Raw genomic sequence first — 13,857 nt, forward strand, 5'->3', positions numbered from 1 at the left:
TACACTTAATAAATCTCGAATTTTTAGAGCTTTTAAGAAAAATAGGAAAACCACAAATTTTTGGAGATTTGTGGAAAAAAATACAAATTCAATTGTTTAGTAAATCGGTCCCTAAGAATGATAGTATAAGATCACTGGGGTTCAAACCAAGGTTCAGTGTGAACATAAGAGATTGGAATGATTTTCTTGTACAGGTATGGTACCTGTTATCCAGAATGCTCCGTACCTGGGGTTTTCCGGATAATGGATCTTTCCATAATTTGGATCTTCATACCTTAAGTCTACTAGAAAGTCATGTAAACATTAAATAAACCCAATGGGCCGGTTTTAATTCCAATAAGGATTAATTATAACTTAGTTTGGATCAAGTACAAGCTACTGTTTTATTATTACAGAGAAAAAGGAAATCATTTTTCAAAATGTGAATTATTTGGATAAAATGGGAGACTCCATTCTCCAATTTGGAGCTTTCTGGATAATGGGTTTCCGGATAACAGATCCCATACCTGTAGTAATATATAAATCTGTTCTATAATTCCTGCATCTGGTTTAGCTGTTAACACAACACAACTTCTCTGTTACACAAGTTGGAGCCCTATTCTATAATTGAAAGCAAGTTGCACTGTTATTGACCAAAAACAAAAGAATTTTAGGTAATGGAAATTTCCAGATATAGATTTGAAAGTGGCCGCTTTCATAGAAGGACGGCAATGGGTTAAGCTTTACAAACTTCATTATTTCACATATTTCACATATGTTCCAGTAACATGCAAATTATTGGCCTTCAAAATGAAACGATGCTGAATATTTTTTGAGCGCACCCAGCCCTTTACCGTCTGGCAATATATAAATTGGTTTATGTTTACATTCCTTTGGGTAATACGTTCAGCCATGAAATTACTGTATGGTCCGTTCCTCTTAGACAACTGGGGAAAATAAATCAATGAGGCCACCGTGAATATAAGCCAAGAGATCAGCATGGAAAGTTCAAATCACTGCTGGAACTGGACATCAATAGAATGGAATCCGTTTGGCACGTTGAGAATATAAAAAGATATTCCCTGTAAAATCTGCATGATGTAAAGGTCTTCCATGCTTTATCTATGAGGAGCTCATTTCCTAGTAGTGATCATTAGGGACTGAGAATATCCATATGTATCTCCAGCATCTTCATTCAATGTCTGGAATCCCCTTATGCCTCGCCTAGGCCTTGCTGGTCCTGTTTGATTATTATATATATTTCTTGTTTGTGACTTGATCCAGAGTTGAACAAGCAATTACTTTATGTGGAGGCCACAGAAATAGGGGTGTGCTGGTATAATGGATATCAGACTGGGATTTGCCATCACCTTTAGTTTTCAATAGTACCTGGAATAAAGAAGTAGACATTTACTAGATAAACAGTTTATCACATGATCCCTAGCATGGCTATGGAAAACTGCAAAACTCCATTGCTACCCATAGGCCAGTGCTAGAAAGCAGTAAAAATGAACAGCAACTGCCTATAATGTTAAAAGTACATAGGCCAATAGCACTTACACCTATTAGTAGGAAGTGCTTTGAGAGCTTAGTAATCAAGCACAAGATTTAGACCCATTACAATTTGCCTACCGGCCAGATCGGACTGATGTGATATCAACTGCATTAAATTGGTCTTTTTCTCATCTGGACAGAAAGGAAAGCTATGTTAGGATGCTGTTCATTGATTTTAGTTCAGCATTTAACACAATTATCCCGAAGCAGCTGGTAGAGAAACTTGAATTGTCGGGTATAAATAATTCTTTGTGTAATTGGATCCTTGACTTTTTGACGGATAGACCACAATATCTTTCAATTGGAAACAAGAATTCTAAAATTCGTAGACAGAGCCAGTGTCGGACTGGGACACCAGGGGCCCACCCAAAAACCTTAGAACAGGGGCCCACCATAAAACATTAGACCAGGGGCCCACTCTCTGTACTATAATTCTTCCTTTCCTCACCCAACCTCTATTCTCCTAGTCTCTTTTCTTTACATCCTCTAATCAATTATTCCATCTATTTAGTCTCTTTTTCTCAAAGAAATAGGTAAATACCATGAAATAGGCCAAATGTTTAGCAGCATGAGGGCCACTGACACTTGGGCCCACCGGGACTTTTCCTGGTATCCTGGTGGGCCAGTCCGACACTGGACAGAGCACAGGCTCTCCCCAGAATTGTATGCTCAGCCCATTGCTGTTCACTCTGTTAACACACAATCGCATGGCTCATTATATTTCAAACCATACTGTAAAATTTGCAAATGGCACAACAGTGGTAGGTCTTATTCAAGGGTGCCAAAAAGGTCTCTTGTCAACAAACAGCTTGTCTGTTTTATTCTTTTCATTCAGACATTTATCATAATAACATAATACTACATTATAAATGATTAAATTCTTAAATATAGCAATATAACTTTTCCCCTAAAATAAATATATTTACAGTCATATGAAAAAGTTTGGGAACCCCTCTTAATTCTTTGGAGTTTTGTTTATCATTGGCTGAGCTTTCAAAGTAGCAACTTCCTTTTAATATATAACATGCCTTATGGAAACAGTAGTATTTCAGCAGTGACATAAAGTTTATTGGATTAACAGAAAATATGCAATATGCATCATAACACAATTAGACAGGTGCATAAATTTGGGCACCCCAACAGAGATATTACATCAATACTTAGTTGAGCTCCTTTTGCAAATGTAACAGCCTCTAGACACCTCCTATAGCCTTTGATGAGTGTCTGGATTGTGGTTGGTGGTATTTTTGACTATTCGTCCATACAAAATCTCTCCAGTTCAGTTAAATTTGATGGCTGCCGAACATAGACAGCCTGCTTCAAATCATCCCATAGATTTTCCATGATATTCAAGTCGGGGGACTGTGACGGCCATTCCAGAATATTTTACTTCTCCCTCTGCATAAATGTCTTTGTAGATTTCCAAGTGTGTTTAGGGTCATTGTCTTGTTGGAATATCCAACCCCTGCGTAACTTCAACTTTGTGACTGATGCTTGAACATTATCCTGAAGATTTTGTTGATATTGGGTTGAATTCATCTGACCCTTGACTTTAACAAGGGCCCCACTACCTGAACTAGCCACACATCCCCACAGCATGATGGAACCTCCACCAAATTTGACAGTAGGTAGCAGGTGTTTTTCTTGGAATGCGGTGTTCTTCTTCCGCCATGCAAATCGCTTTTTGTTATGACCAAATAACTAAATTTTTGTCTCATCAGTCCAAAGCACTTTGTTCCAAAATGTCTGTGGCTTGTCTTGCAGGTCTTTGGAGGTGATCTTTGGGTTGTCTGTAACCATTCCCACAATCCTCCGCATATGCCACTACTGTATTTTTCTTGGCCTTCGCTTTTGAAGCAACTGTGCCTGCGGCCTTCCATTTCCTGATTACATTCCTTACAGTTGAAACTGACAGTTTAAACCTCTGAGATAGCTTTTTGTAGCCTTCCCCTAAACCATGATACTGAACAATCTTTGTTTTCAAATCTTTTGAGAGTTGCTTTGAGGATCCCATGCTGTCACTCTTCAGAGGAGAGTCAAACATAAGCACAACTTGCAATTGGCCACCTTAAATACCTTTTCTCATGATTGGACACACCTGCCTATGAAGTTCAAGGCTTAACAAGCGAACCCTTCAATTTGGTGCTGCCAGTCATCAGTATTGAGCAGTTACATGCATTCAAATTAGCAAAATTACAAGGGTACCCACATTTTTGCACAGCCAGTTTTTCACATTTGATTTCAATCCATACAACTGAATACTGCTTCACTAAAAATCTTTGTTCAGAAAACACCCCAGTACTCCAGATGTTCTTGGGAAATGAAAGACATACCACTGTTATCTTTTTTATTAAAAATTGAGTAAATTATTATGCAGGCTGAGAGGGGTTCCCAAACTTTTTCTGGATTATTTGGATATATTATTTGGGGAGCTTAGGTGGAATGAAATTTGAATACACTGTAATAAGTATATTAATTCTTGAAATCTAAAGGTTCATTTGCTGATAGACCCCAAGCTTATCCTTAATCTACCTCTAGTGTAGAGAAATTAACTATGATGATGTTATGGTAAATTTGAGACTTGTTAGACCAAGTATGAGCATAGGTTACAGAATGCACTCACCTGCAGAGGGCGCCACATCTGTTTCAAGTACTGGATGTGGATCTACAGCGGGGGAAACAGTAAAACGCGTGAATCGGAGAGTGTCCGTCAGGGAAGCGTCCACCCGTTTCCCTTGAAATGTTGAAGGAGGAGGAGGCGGCGAGGTGAGATTTATCTGAGACTTCAGTGCGGCTCCCTCTGTTGCCATGGGAATAAATGAGGAATTCTGGGTCATCAGTGGAAAATCATCATCCCACTCAAAACTTCCACCTGCAAAGAGTCAGATCAGTCAACCATATATTTTTACATAATTAAAAAAGTGCAAAAAAAACAGCAATTAGCTTTGATAGATACAGGACAATTGTAACTAATAAATGCTACTTTTACCTTTGGTTCTCATTCCCCCATCAGCCTCAATAAAGGACGTACAGTTAAAACCTTGCTTAAGCTGCCACTATCTTACCCTGGCTGACTACAAACATCCTTGACATGTCTCATAGCTCTCCTGATGCTTTATAATCCCCATTAAAGCACCAGTACAAGGAATTTTGCCCCCACCACCTTGCACTCCAACACTGGACTTGGTAAATGAAAAGCCCAATCTTTGGTCTAATTTTTATATACCGTAACTGGAGTTCTTAATAATACCTTCTTGAGCAAAAAGTTCCAAAAATATCTTAAAATTAAATAACATATACCTTTTAAGATGATTTTGGAAAATTCAGCCTTTGGTGCTTTAAACGTGCAGTCAACGGTCTCCAAAGTATTGACATCTCGTGCATTATGTAGGACTGTAAAACCTACGTCATGTGATTTATTTTCTGAGCAGATTAAAATACTTAACATTCTTTGAAATGATATTTAATCAAGTTATAAATCACAAGCGTTATTAGCATTGCTGCCTACTGATGAACTGGCTAAACTGAACAAAGAATCAACAATGCCTGTACCTTATTTCATGCTCTGCAAGGGATTTTTTACAGTATTTACTGAATAACTTTTTTTTTAAACGGAAAATATACCCCCTTTTTGGCATGAGGTCACTTAGATGGACTTATGTGCAAAAAGAAGTAACTTCCAGAAATAAATATAAATGTATATACTTCTTACAACATACTCAGACATACCTGATGCCACAGATTGAATAGAAGCCATGATAGTCTAAGTCTGCCTCATAAAAATCATTTTCATCCTCTTCATTGTGAAGTGATGGATTCTTGGACTTGAAGTCCCTCTGCTTTCCAGAGATTCTGTGCACCATTTATTATGGACAGAAGAGTGACTTCAAGTCCTAGAATCCATCAATGGAGTGAGTGGATGCATGACTCTGCCAGCCGAAGGGGCTTGGCAAATAGTTCTTATAAGCTAAACATAGACTACCTGCCATAGTTTCCTTTCAATCTGTGGAATCAGGTAGGTCTGTGTAGTAACGAAATTTATTTTCAGATAGTGAACTTTTTTTTCCAACTTAATGAGCTCTTGTCAAAAGAAATTTACCTTTAAATTTAGCCACTCGCTTCTTTAATTGCAAAGGCATGGCTAAAACCCTAATATGACATAAATACATGAATTATATACAGTAAAAGCATCTTACTGAAACCATCAGATGGTGAAAAACTATCAAGGGTCGGGTCCTCGTTGGGGTTGTGTGAAATCTCATCACTCTCTGCAGCACTCTGATTACTCAGTTCATTCGTCGGTGTCTCCTTCACAGATGACAAAAAACAAAACAGAATTTTGGGTCACAGTCAGCTTAGGCATTATAGGTTGAGTCTAAAAATGTGTGTGATGAACAAACAATAGAAACGACTAATATTTCTTCATGATATAGACGGCTTTAACTAACCAGAGTGACGGTAAACCATCTTTCTTTGCTTTACTACACATTTTTGTTCACTTTGCTGTAACCTATTGTTACCTGGTCAAATAGATAAACAGTCACATCATCGAAAAACGACACCATTTTCCTTTTCCGATCAAGATCGTCGTCAAACTCATCTGCTGATTTGGGAGATTTCAGCAAACTTCGTAAGTTGTGCCCATCCTCTGTCTCCGATACAACAATGGGGACCCCAGCCATATCCCCATCAAATTCTGAGCCTGTTCTATGCTCGTCTTGAAAGCCAAACACATCCTCTTCCTCATCCTCTTCCTTGTTCTGTGGTGAATCCCTTGAATTTTCCTCACTGTTATCCCAAAAAGTCTTGCATCCTGTAGGACTCTGAAATGCTTGCAGGTTAAGAGGCGGAAGGGATAATGAAAGCCTGGCAACCTTAGCTGTAAAAGCAAAACACACCAACTATAATGATTATATTGCAACAATGTTTTTTTGTGCTTATAATTCTTTGTATTTGTATAATTAGCATATTTATGGTCATAAAAGGCTATTTGCTGCATACTGTTAAAAGTACCAACCCAATGATCAGAAAGGATGTACAGGATCAGCTTCTTTCTACAGTAAGCATGTGGACATTTTTTGAAATAATATCATAGACATAATTAAAGGTCAACTCTGCAAACACATTTTTCTTTAAATTACCTTTTATAGCTTCAGTTCCTGTACTTGTTGAACCGAAATCTAGGAAAAGCTTTGATTGTTCATGTGCATGTACTTTTGTTTCACTGTGAGGGTTTCCATCTTGTTTTTCTTGGCAGTTTTCAACAGGCTGTTCTTGCATATCTACACTGGTTTCAGAAACAGTTTCCTGCTTGATTTCTGCCTTTTCATCGTCTGGTCTAGTTGCTGCCTCATGTTGTTCCTGAACAGGGTCATCAGGCTCTTCAGGCTCTTCTTTGATAATGTCCATTAGTTCCTTGTTGCCGCATTCATAAGTTGACTCCATGTTATTCGTATAACCACTGATGTGGGGATTACTCTCTTCCTGTTGTTCAGATGGCTCTTTACACATGATTTCATTTTTCAATGAACTTTCCTTCAATGTGTTTGCAGTTGTCTCCAATGACCATAATTTTAACACGGCCTGGTCTTTCAACACACATGAATTTACTATATCAGAAGATTCAAAGGTAGAAAGTACATTTCGAGTTACATTTTCCCTCAAGGAGACAAGTAGCTGTTCTTTGCAAACCTGAACAACAAATCCACTTTCTGGCTGTTTTTTCAGCGCATTGTCCTCTTCATTCCTCTGATTGATGTTTATAGTATGTTTTTCATTTTTTTCGTCATATGGCGTGTTTGTGTTTTCAGTAACAAGATGGTTTGGGACATTATCTTTTGGACACATGGTTAACTCTCCATTGCAATTCAACGTTTCCTTTTTAGAATCCACTAAAATATCATCCATTGATGATAGGCTGCAGTCTTTTTCACGGGGAGTCTCTGTAATGTCTATATTTGCTTTGTTATCTTTAGAGGCTGGACCTTCTTCTTGGTTTAAATCATTCTTTTCTACTAATACTGAAACTGTTATCTTTTCTTCTTTGGAAAATCCATTGTGACTTTCATCATTAAGGTTTTGTTGAGCAGCTCTACTGTGTTTTTCACATTCATTATCATAGTCAGAAAAATAGGCAGAATCTCGATGTGGTGTCCCCATCTCTAAATTCCGAAGTGAATCCTCTTCCTCAGGTGTTGCATGTGCTTCAGATGAATCCTCTGTTAGTGTCAGATCACTTGTAGATTCAGATATTGGAGTTAAAGGTAGCTTTACATGTTTGAGGTCTTCTTCTTCTTTTATGTCCTTCAAAATAAACTCAGGAGAAAAGGCATTCTCTGTTTCATAACCACTGTCTCCAAACTTCTGACCAGGGGATGAGTAATGAGAGCTGGGACTACATACATCTGATGAGCTGGTGTTGGAGGGGATATCCAATGAATCAACAGAGTCCAATGTTGCTCTTGATTCATTTTGTGATTTTTTTTCTATTGCAAATGTTTTTTGGGTAACTGGGAACCTTTTTATAACATCAGTTGAAATTTCGATGGTTTCTTCTTCTTCTATGCTTTCGGCAAGAGTGGAAAGGGGTGGTATTTCAATAGGCACAATGACACTGCAATTAGCCATTGAATTTGATATTCCAATAAAAGGAGATGGGGGATGATTCGAGACACTCTTCTGTAGAGATTCATAGGCCTTTACTTGACTACGATTACAGTAGTCTTGAATGTCATAACTTTTAACAGCTGCTCCCATAAGAGGGTCATAAAATTCCTGGCTTTCTGAAGGACAAAGGCTATCACCAAAAGGTCCTGTAAAGAGATCACCATCCCCAAAGGCTCGAGTGGGAATAGAGCATTCGGATAGAGAACCTTGTTCAACTTTTAAAGACGAGTCATCGTCAAGACAATAGTGGTCCTGATGCATTGCAACATGTGTTGTCCAATCAATCACAACATCACCTCGTAGCATAGCACAAGAGCACCTCTGTAGACCACCCATAACCCCCCTGCTGCATAAGGGACAGGAAGGCATATTTCGGTGATTGCTGTTGTCTGTGCTACTACTGCTACTATCTGAACTCTGATCTTCCATCAGAGAAGGCTCACAATCCCATGGGGATGCACGGTCATCTAAAAATTCAGCCAGAGATTCTGGATCTCCCGCCAGTGTTTCCCCTGCTCCTCTTTCTTCCATTGTATCGGAATCCCAGCTCCTTCTGTGATCTTCAATGTCTCGATAAACATTCAGAATAGAGTCCGGCGAAAACACGTCTGGCATTGGTTCTATTAAAGACGTTTCCTGTACTTGCCTTGATAAGTCTCTGTCTACAGGACCTCGGAAAGGATTCACATAACGAGGCAATTCTCTACCCACAGTAATAAAAGGGTTATTGTTACTTGGTGTCCATCTATCAATAAGCTTAGGAACTTCATGTAAAATCAAATGAGCAGGTGGATCATCTGGACTGGTTCTACCACTTTCAAGTGGATCCCAGTCAGATGGAAAAAGTGGTTCAATAGGAGAGGCTGGGCTCCCAATGGTTAAACGTTGATGGAGGGTTCTTGGCTCTTGTAGGTCATATTTTCTCTCATATATTGGACTAGGTGCACAAACAGTACAGTCTACATTGTTACCTCTATCTGTATGTTCTTCCAAACGAATATAATATTCACTACTGACTGAAGGACTACGAGCACTGATTACGGGAACCACACTGGGAGTCTCTAAACTCTGGCGTGAGTGCTGATGGTTGGATTCATAAAAGGGATTAGCTGGCACAGTCAACCCATTACTGGGTGGATAATTTTGACACTGAGAGGTGGCCTTCCATCTTCCTAGACGGGCTTTCTCCCACATGTACTCAAAATTGAGACCTCGGCTGCTCTCTGTTACAGTCAATATATCATCCATGTCAGCATGAAATCCATCACCCCCATTAAAATTATCAAGCAGGGGGAAAGCAGAAATCTCTTCAGAGTGGCGTAATGGGCCCTCTGATGTTTTGGTTGACTTAAGTGCATTCCAGCGCCACTCAAAACTCTCTTCTGTCTGATTGGAGCATTCATTTAATAGATATGTGAGCTGCAGATGAAGCTCTTCCACAGATGGCCTTTGTTCAGCAGATAACCAGCAGGACTGCATCACCTCGTACCTAAAAGTAAACAAATAAAATATGCTATGAATTTTTCAGGATTTCTGCTTTTCACTAATACAGTATGTCTCTTTTTAAACTTATAAAAAATATTTCATGTTACAATATTTCATAGATTGCTAGCTGTCAAACAGACAACTGCCATGACTCTTTGTGCTTAATATGGTCAGTGAAAAAATTTGGACATGGTGTATACTGTGCACTTGGCTGCATAGAATTTGCAGAATACTTATCCCTCTCCACTTATTAATGGAAAATAGATGGATGGAAAAGCATTATATCTTCTGCTTGCAGAGTTTCCATAGGATTGACTTTATCTTGTATCTTCTGGATAGGATATTATTTTCAGTTCAATAATAGGACATTGAGATAATGTTATAAAAACACCTCCTCTTTAGTATAGTAGAATACACTATTGCAATTCTGCTGCAGAAAGGATCTTTACATGGTGAGTTCTAATATGCTGAGCTTTGCCTTTGCTCCAAGAGTGGAAACTGTGTCCTCTGCTGCAAGTTTTTTGGGAAATTATCTGCACATAAAGACTCCTAAAACTCAAGGAATTAGGCTAGAAATGGATAGAAAATTTTCACCTTATGGGGCAAGTTTACTAAAGGGCGAAGTGGCTAACGCTAGCGAAAATTCACCAGTGTGACGTCATTTCGTTACTTCGCCGATTTACGGGCGTTGGCGTAAATTCCCTAGTGAAGTGGACCTACTCTAGCGTTACTTCGCACCCTTACGACAGGCGAAGTTGAGCTATGGCGAAGGGACTTAACTACGCTAATTCACTAACTTGCGGATTTTACTGAACGTTACCTATTGCACCAGACTTACCTTCACCACCTCAGACCAGGGGAAGTGCAATAGAGTAGATAGGGCTTGCTTAAAAAAAAATTGAAATTTTTTCTAAGTCCCAAAAAATGCTGGTGTCTTTTACTTTTTTAAGGGTAATAGGCTGAAGATCGTAATTTTCCTTCCCCCCCTACATTTCCTAACATATGGCACCTAAACTATACAGTGGGCACATGTATAGGGCAATACAACATCTCTATTTTATTTTATGAAGCTTTCCCAGGCTTGTGTAGTGTAATGTATTTGCTGCTACATATACGTCCATTGTACTTTAACTTGGCGCTGTATGCAAATTAGGCATCGCTAGCGTAACTTCGCTTTGCTTGACCAATTAACAATAGCGCAATTTCGCTACCTTTCACCTCCCTGAGCGCAACTTCAGATTTTAGTGAATTAGCAGCACCCTGGCGAAAAGTCGCCTGGCAAAGTGCGCCGAAGTGCGCCAAAGTGCGGCAAAGCCAATGCTGGTGCAACTTCGAAGGTAAGTAAATTTGCCCCATGTAATAGGTTTCTGTAAAATTCCAAGGCCATCAAAGACCTTTAGCTACTAGTCTCCAATCTTCTTTTCTCCGGATTCAGAGACCATATTCTGGGATGCTGTCAGTTATCTGAACTTAGGTACCTTCTGACAATATGATGTTGGTTTTAATAATTTCCTCACCAGTAATCTGAGTGAGGCAACTTCAGTCGAGGTTTCGCCAGCTTCATTTGTTGTTCTTTGATCACAAAGGTCAGCACCTCCTCATCGGATAGGTGGCGATATGGCTGGCTTCCAAATTCAAAGAGCTCCCATATAGTCACACCTAAGGACCTTAGATACACGTAAAAAAATAGATTCAGTTAAGCAGACACAAGTGATTTGTCATTACATTTAGCAGCACTTTACAATTATATTGTACAAGGAGCTTACCATTATTCTAATATCTGGAACCTAAGTACAAAGGCATTATATACTAAGAAATTACAAAAAAGATTCATGGGGCGTATAAATGCCCACACAATAATGTAGGTAGCTCAAGAGCTAGTGCAGAAATCAATTTGTAGAGTATAAGAGCCTTCATAAAGTCTTTTACTTCCAAGTTTTGTGATTCACTCAATGCTCATTAGATTAATATCCAGAGCAGGATTTAGGTCAGCATAGAACATGGGTATTTGGCATTCTTTGAGTGACTACCAAATGTGAAGGGGAAAAGAATTTTACCAGCAGTGTCTCAACCAACATTTGTGTATCTAGCTGCAGCCTTCAACCTAGAACCATCTACAGAGGCCTTTGTTGCTTTTTTGTTTAATAAATTAAACACCTTGGGACCCAGGTCTCCAAGACCTGCTTGGAAAATAATTTAGTTCTTACCAGACGTTGCTTTCCTTGCTTTGATCAACAACAACCAGGTTCCCATGAACTTCATCGAGGAGTTCTGGAGCAACCCATCGCAATGGGATCCAGAGTCGATCTGGAGTGATGTAATAATCCTCCTGTATATAAACTTCAGTTAAGTAATTGCAAATACTGGAAAAACGCTTAAAAATAGATACAGTTTTGATTGTCTGCGTAAGCTATATACCAATGGACTAACAGGCTTTACAAATATGGTTCCATAATGGAGAGTGAATGGCTCAGCAGAGCTGGGCTTTAAAGTTATAGCCAAATCCATTGGTTTTTATGTCTGTGGCAAGAAATTTACAACACAGGGATAATTTTAAATTGTATGTTTTTGCTATTTGCTGTGTTAAGCTGAGCTTTTACAAGTATTGTATGGTTACTTGTAATACACTACATCCCAGGTTCTACCTCTCTGTAAAACAAACTCCTCCTTTATTGTGCCCGAGATGGGTAGGAAAAAAGGAGATCATTATACTGGAATAAATCCAGGAATAAATCCTGTGTCTCGCCACCTATGCTGACTCGGCATAATCTTGTGGGGAAAAAAAGAAGCTGACACATTTTAAATCTAAGCCCTCTTTATTCATTCTCTCCAGTCCTGGATGAAAATATTTGGACTATCCTAAAAGATTAAATGCGCAAGAGCGATATAAATTCAGACCGTCGGAATCCTTTTTGCTGCAATATGTTATCTGCCCAGATTATGTATTAAAGAAACAGGCTTTCATTTTTCATAAATTGGTCACCTTGTAATTGTTGTGGGAGATACCATAATCCCCAATACGGATGGTGAGGTCAGAGGTGAGGAGACAGTTTCTCAGGGCCAGGTCACTATGAAAGAGAAATGGAAAATATAAATACATTGCAGATTCCCAAATGCTATCATTTGTGACCAGTAGATCACAGCTCGTGTGACAGTAGAAAGGGCTGAAGGGGCTCAGTGCAAAGGTGGGGCCCTAACTGTTCCTTGGGGCCTATACATCTCTAATTACACCACTAGTGTCCCCAGAGACTCTTACCTGTGTATGTAGTTATTTTTATGAAGGTGCATGAGTCCCAACGTTATCTCATAGGCCATTCTTTGCAATGTGGTAAGGTCACAGGTAAGGAGGTCAGGGGTCATGCCATCTGCCTTGCGCTGGGCCCTCAGATATCTCTTTAAGTCTCCCTATAACATTAGACATGATAGCTTATAACTGTAAGACATGGCATTAGTCACCTAATTTCAACCAAAGAACAGCCAAAAACTATGAAGTCAACAGTCAAACCCACTTAAGGCTTCCAAGCATGAAGACCTAACAAGGCTTTAATAATTAAATTTAGTCTAACACACACACACACACATCTTCATTCTCCATGTGTACTATTGCTTAGGACTCACCAGTTGGCAGAATTCCATGATCAGCAGGAAGGGGATCGTCTCTGTGCATAGCCCCAGGCACTGGAGAATGTTGGAATGTTGAAGGCTTCTTGAGCACAAGACAAATGGCAATTACTAAAGTGCATGTCAATAAAAACATCATACTACAGACATGAACCATGGCTTCCAATCCAGTACAAGCTGTATTTCATGTCAATGTCATCATGACGTTCTTTAAGACTCCCATTGCATCCCAAATGTAGGACAAGGACAATATTCCACAATAACTCTTCCATGACTATATCTCAACGCATAGGCTTCTAGCTTTAGGGATGTCTGCCAGGATCTGAATACAAAATTATTGGATATATTCACCCTTTAGGTTTTTCCCTGGCCCAGTATCATTCACATATACTAGGCTCAAATGCACGAGGAGTCAATCACTTTTCTATATTTATTTGGAGCATCTGGAGAAAAACCATGTAGATAAAGGGAGAACATACAAATTTCGAGTCACCTTCATCATATCATAGCTTCAGCTGTCACTTGTTTGATCCCCATGGGCACTCCCAATAG

General features: G+C 39.2%; 2 protein-coding genes across 4 annotated transcripts in view; one reads left to right on the plus strand and one right to left on the minus strand.

The window, feature by feature from the left end:
- The window catches only part of LOC108696771 (brain-specific angiogenesis inhibitor 1-associated protein 2), a 140,417-nt gene that overhangs the window by 111,925 nt on the left and 14,635 nt on the right, over positions 1-13,857 (plus strand). The window lies entirely within an intron of this gene.
- The window catches only part of lmtk3.L (lemur tyrosine kinase 3 L homeolog), a 42,462-nt gene continuing 29,659 nt past the window's right edge, over positions 1,055-13,857 (minus strand). For 2 of the 3 annotated variants that reach the window (XM_041569641.1, XM_041569640.1), the window contains exons 7-16: positions 13,303-13,390; positions 12,941-13,089; positions 12,668-12,752; positions 11,892-12,013; positions 11,202-11,351; positions 6,675-9,688; positions 6,054-6,412; positions 5,730-5,841; positions 4,157-4,405; positions 1,055-1,368 (exon numbers count right to left, since the gene is read on the minus strand). In XM_041569641.1, the coding sequence (XP_041425575.1) occupies positions 1,352-1,368; positions 4,157-4,405; positions 5,730-5,841; positions 6,054-6,412; positions 6,675-9,688; positions 11,202-11,351; positions 11,892-12,013; positions 12,668-12,752; positions 12,941-13,089; positions 13,303-13,390 (4,345 nt within the window). In that variant the 3' untranslated portion in view covers positions 1,055-1,351. The remainder of the gene's footprint in view (positions 1,369-4,156; positions 4,406-5,729; positions 5,842-6,053; positions 6,413-6,674; positions 9,689-11,201; positions 11,352-11,891; positions 12,014-12,667; positions 12,753-12,940; positions 13,090-13,302; positions 13,391-13,857) is intronic. The other variant, XM_041569642.1, reaches the window with a different exon arrangement.

This window comes from Xenopus laevis, chromosome 7L (assembly GCF_017654675.1).
Source record: "Xenopus laevis strain J_2021 chromosome 7L, Xenopus_laevis_v10.1, whole genome shotgun sequence".
Classification (NCBI taxonomy): Eukaryota; Metazoa; Chordata; class Amphibia; order Anura; family Pipidae; genus Xenopus; species Xenopus laevis.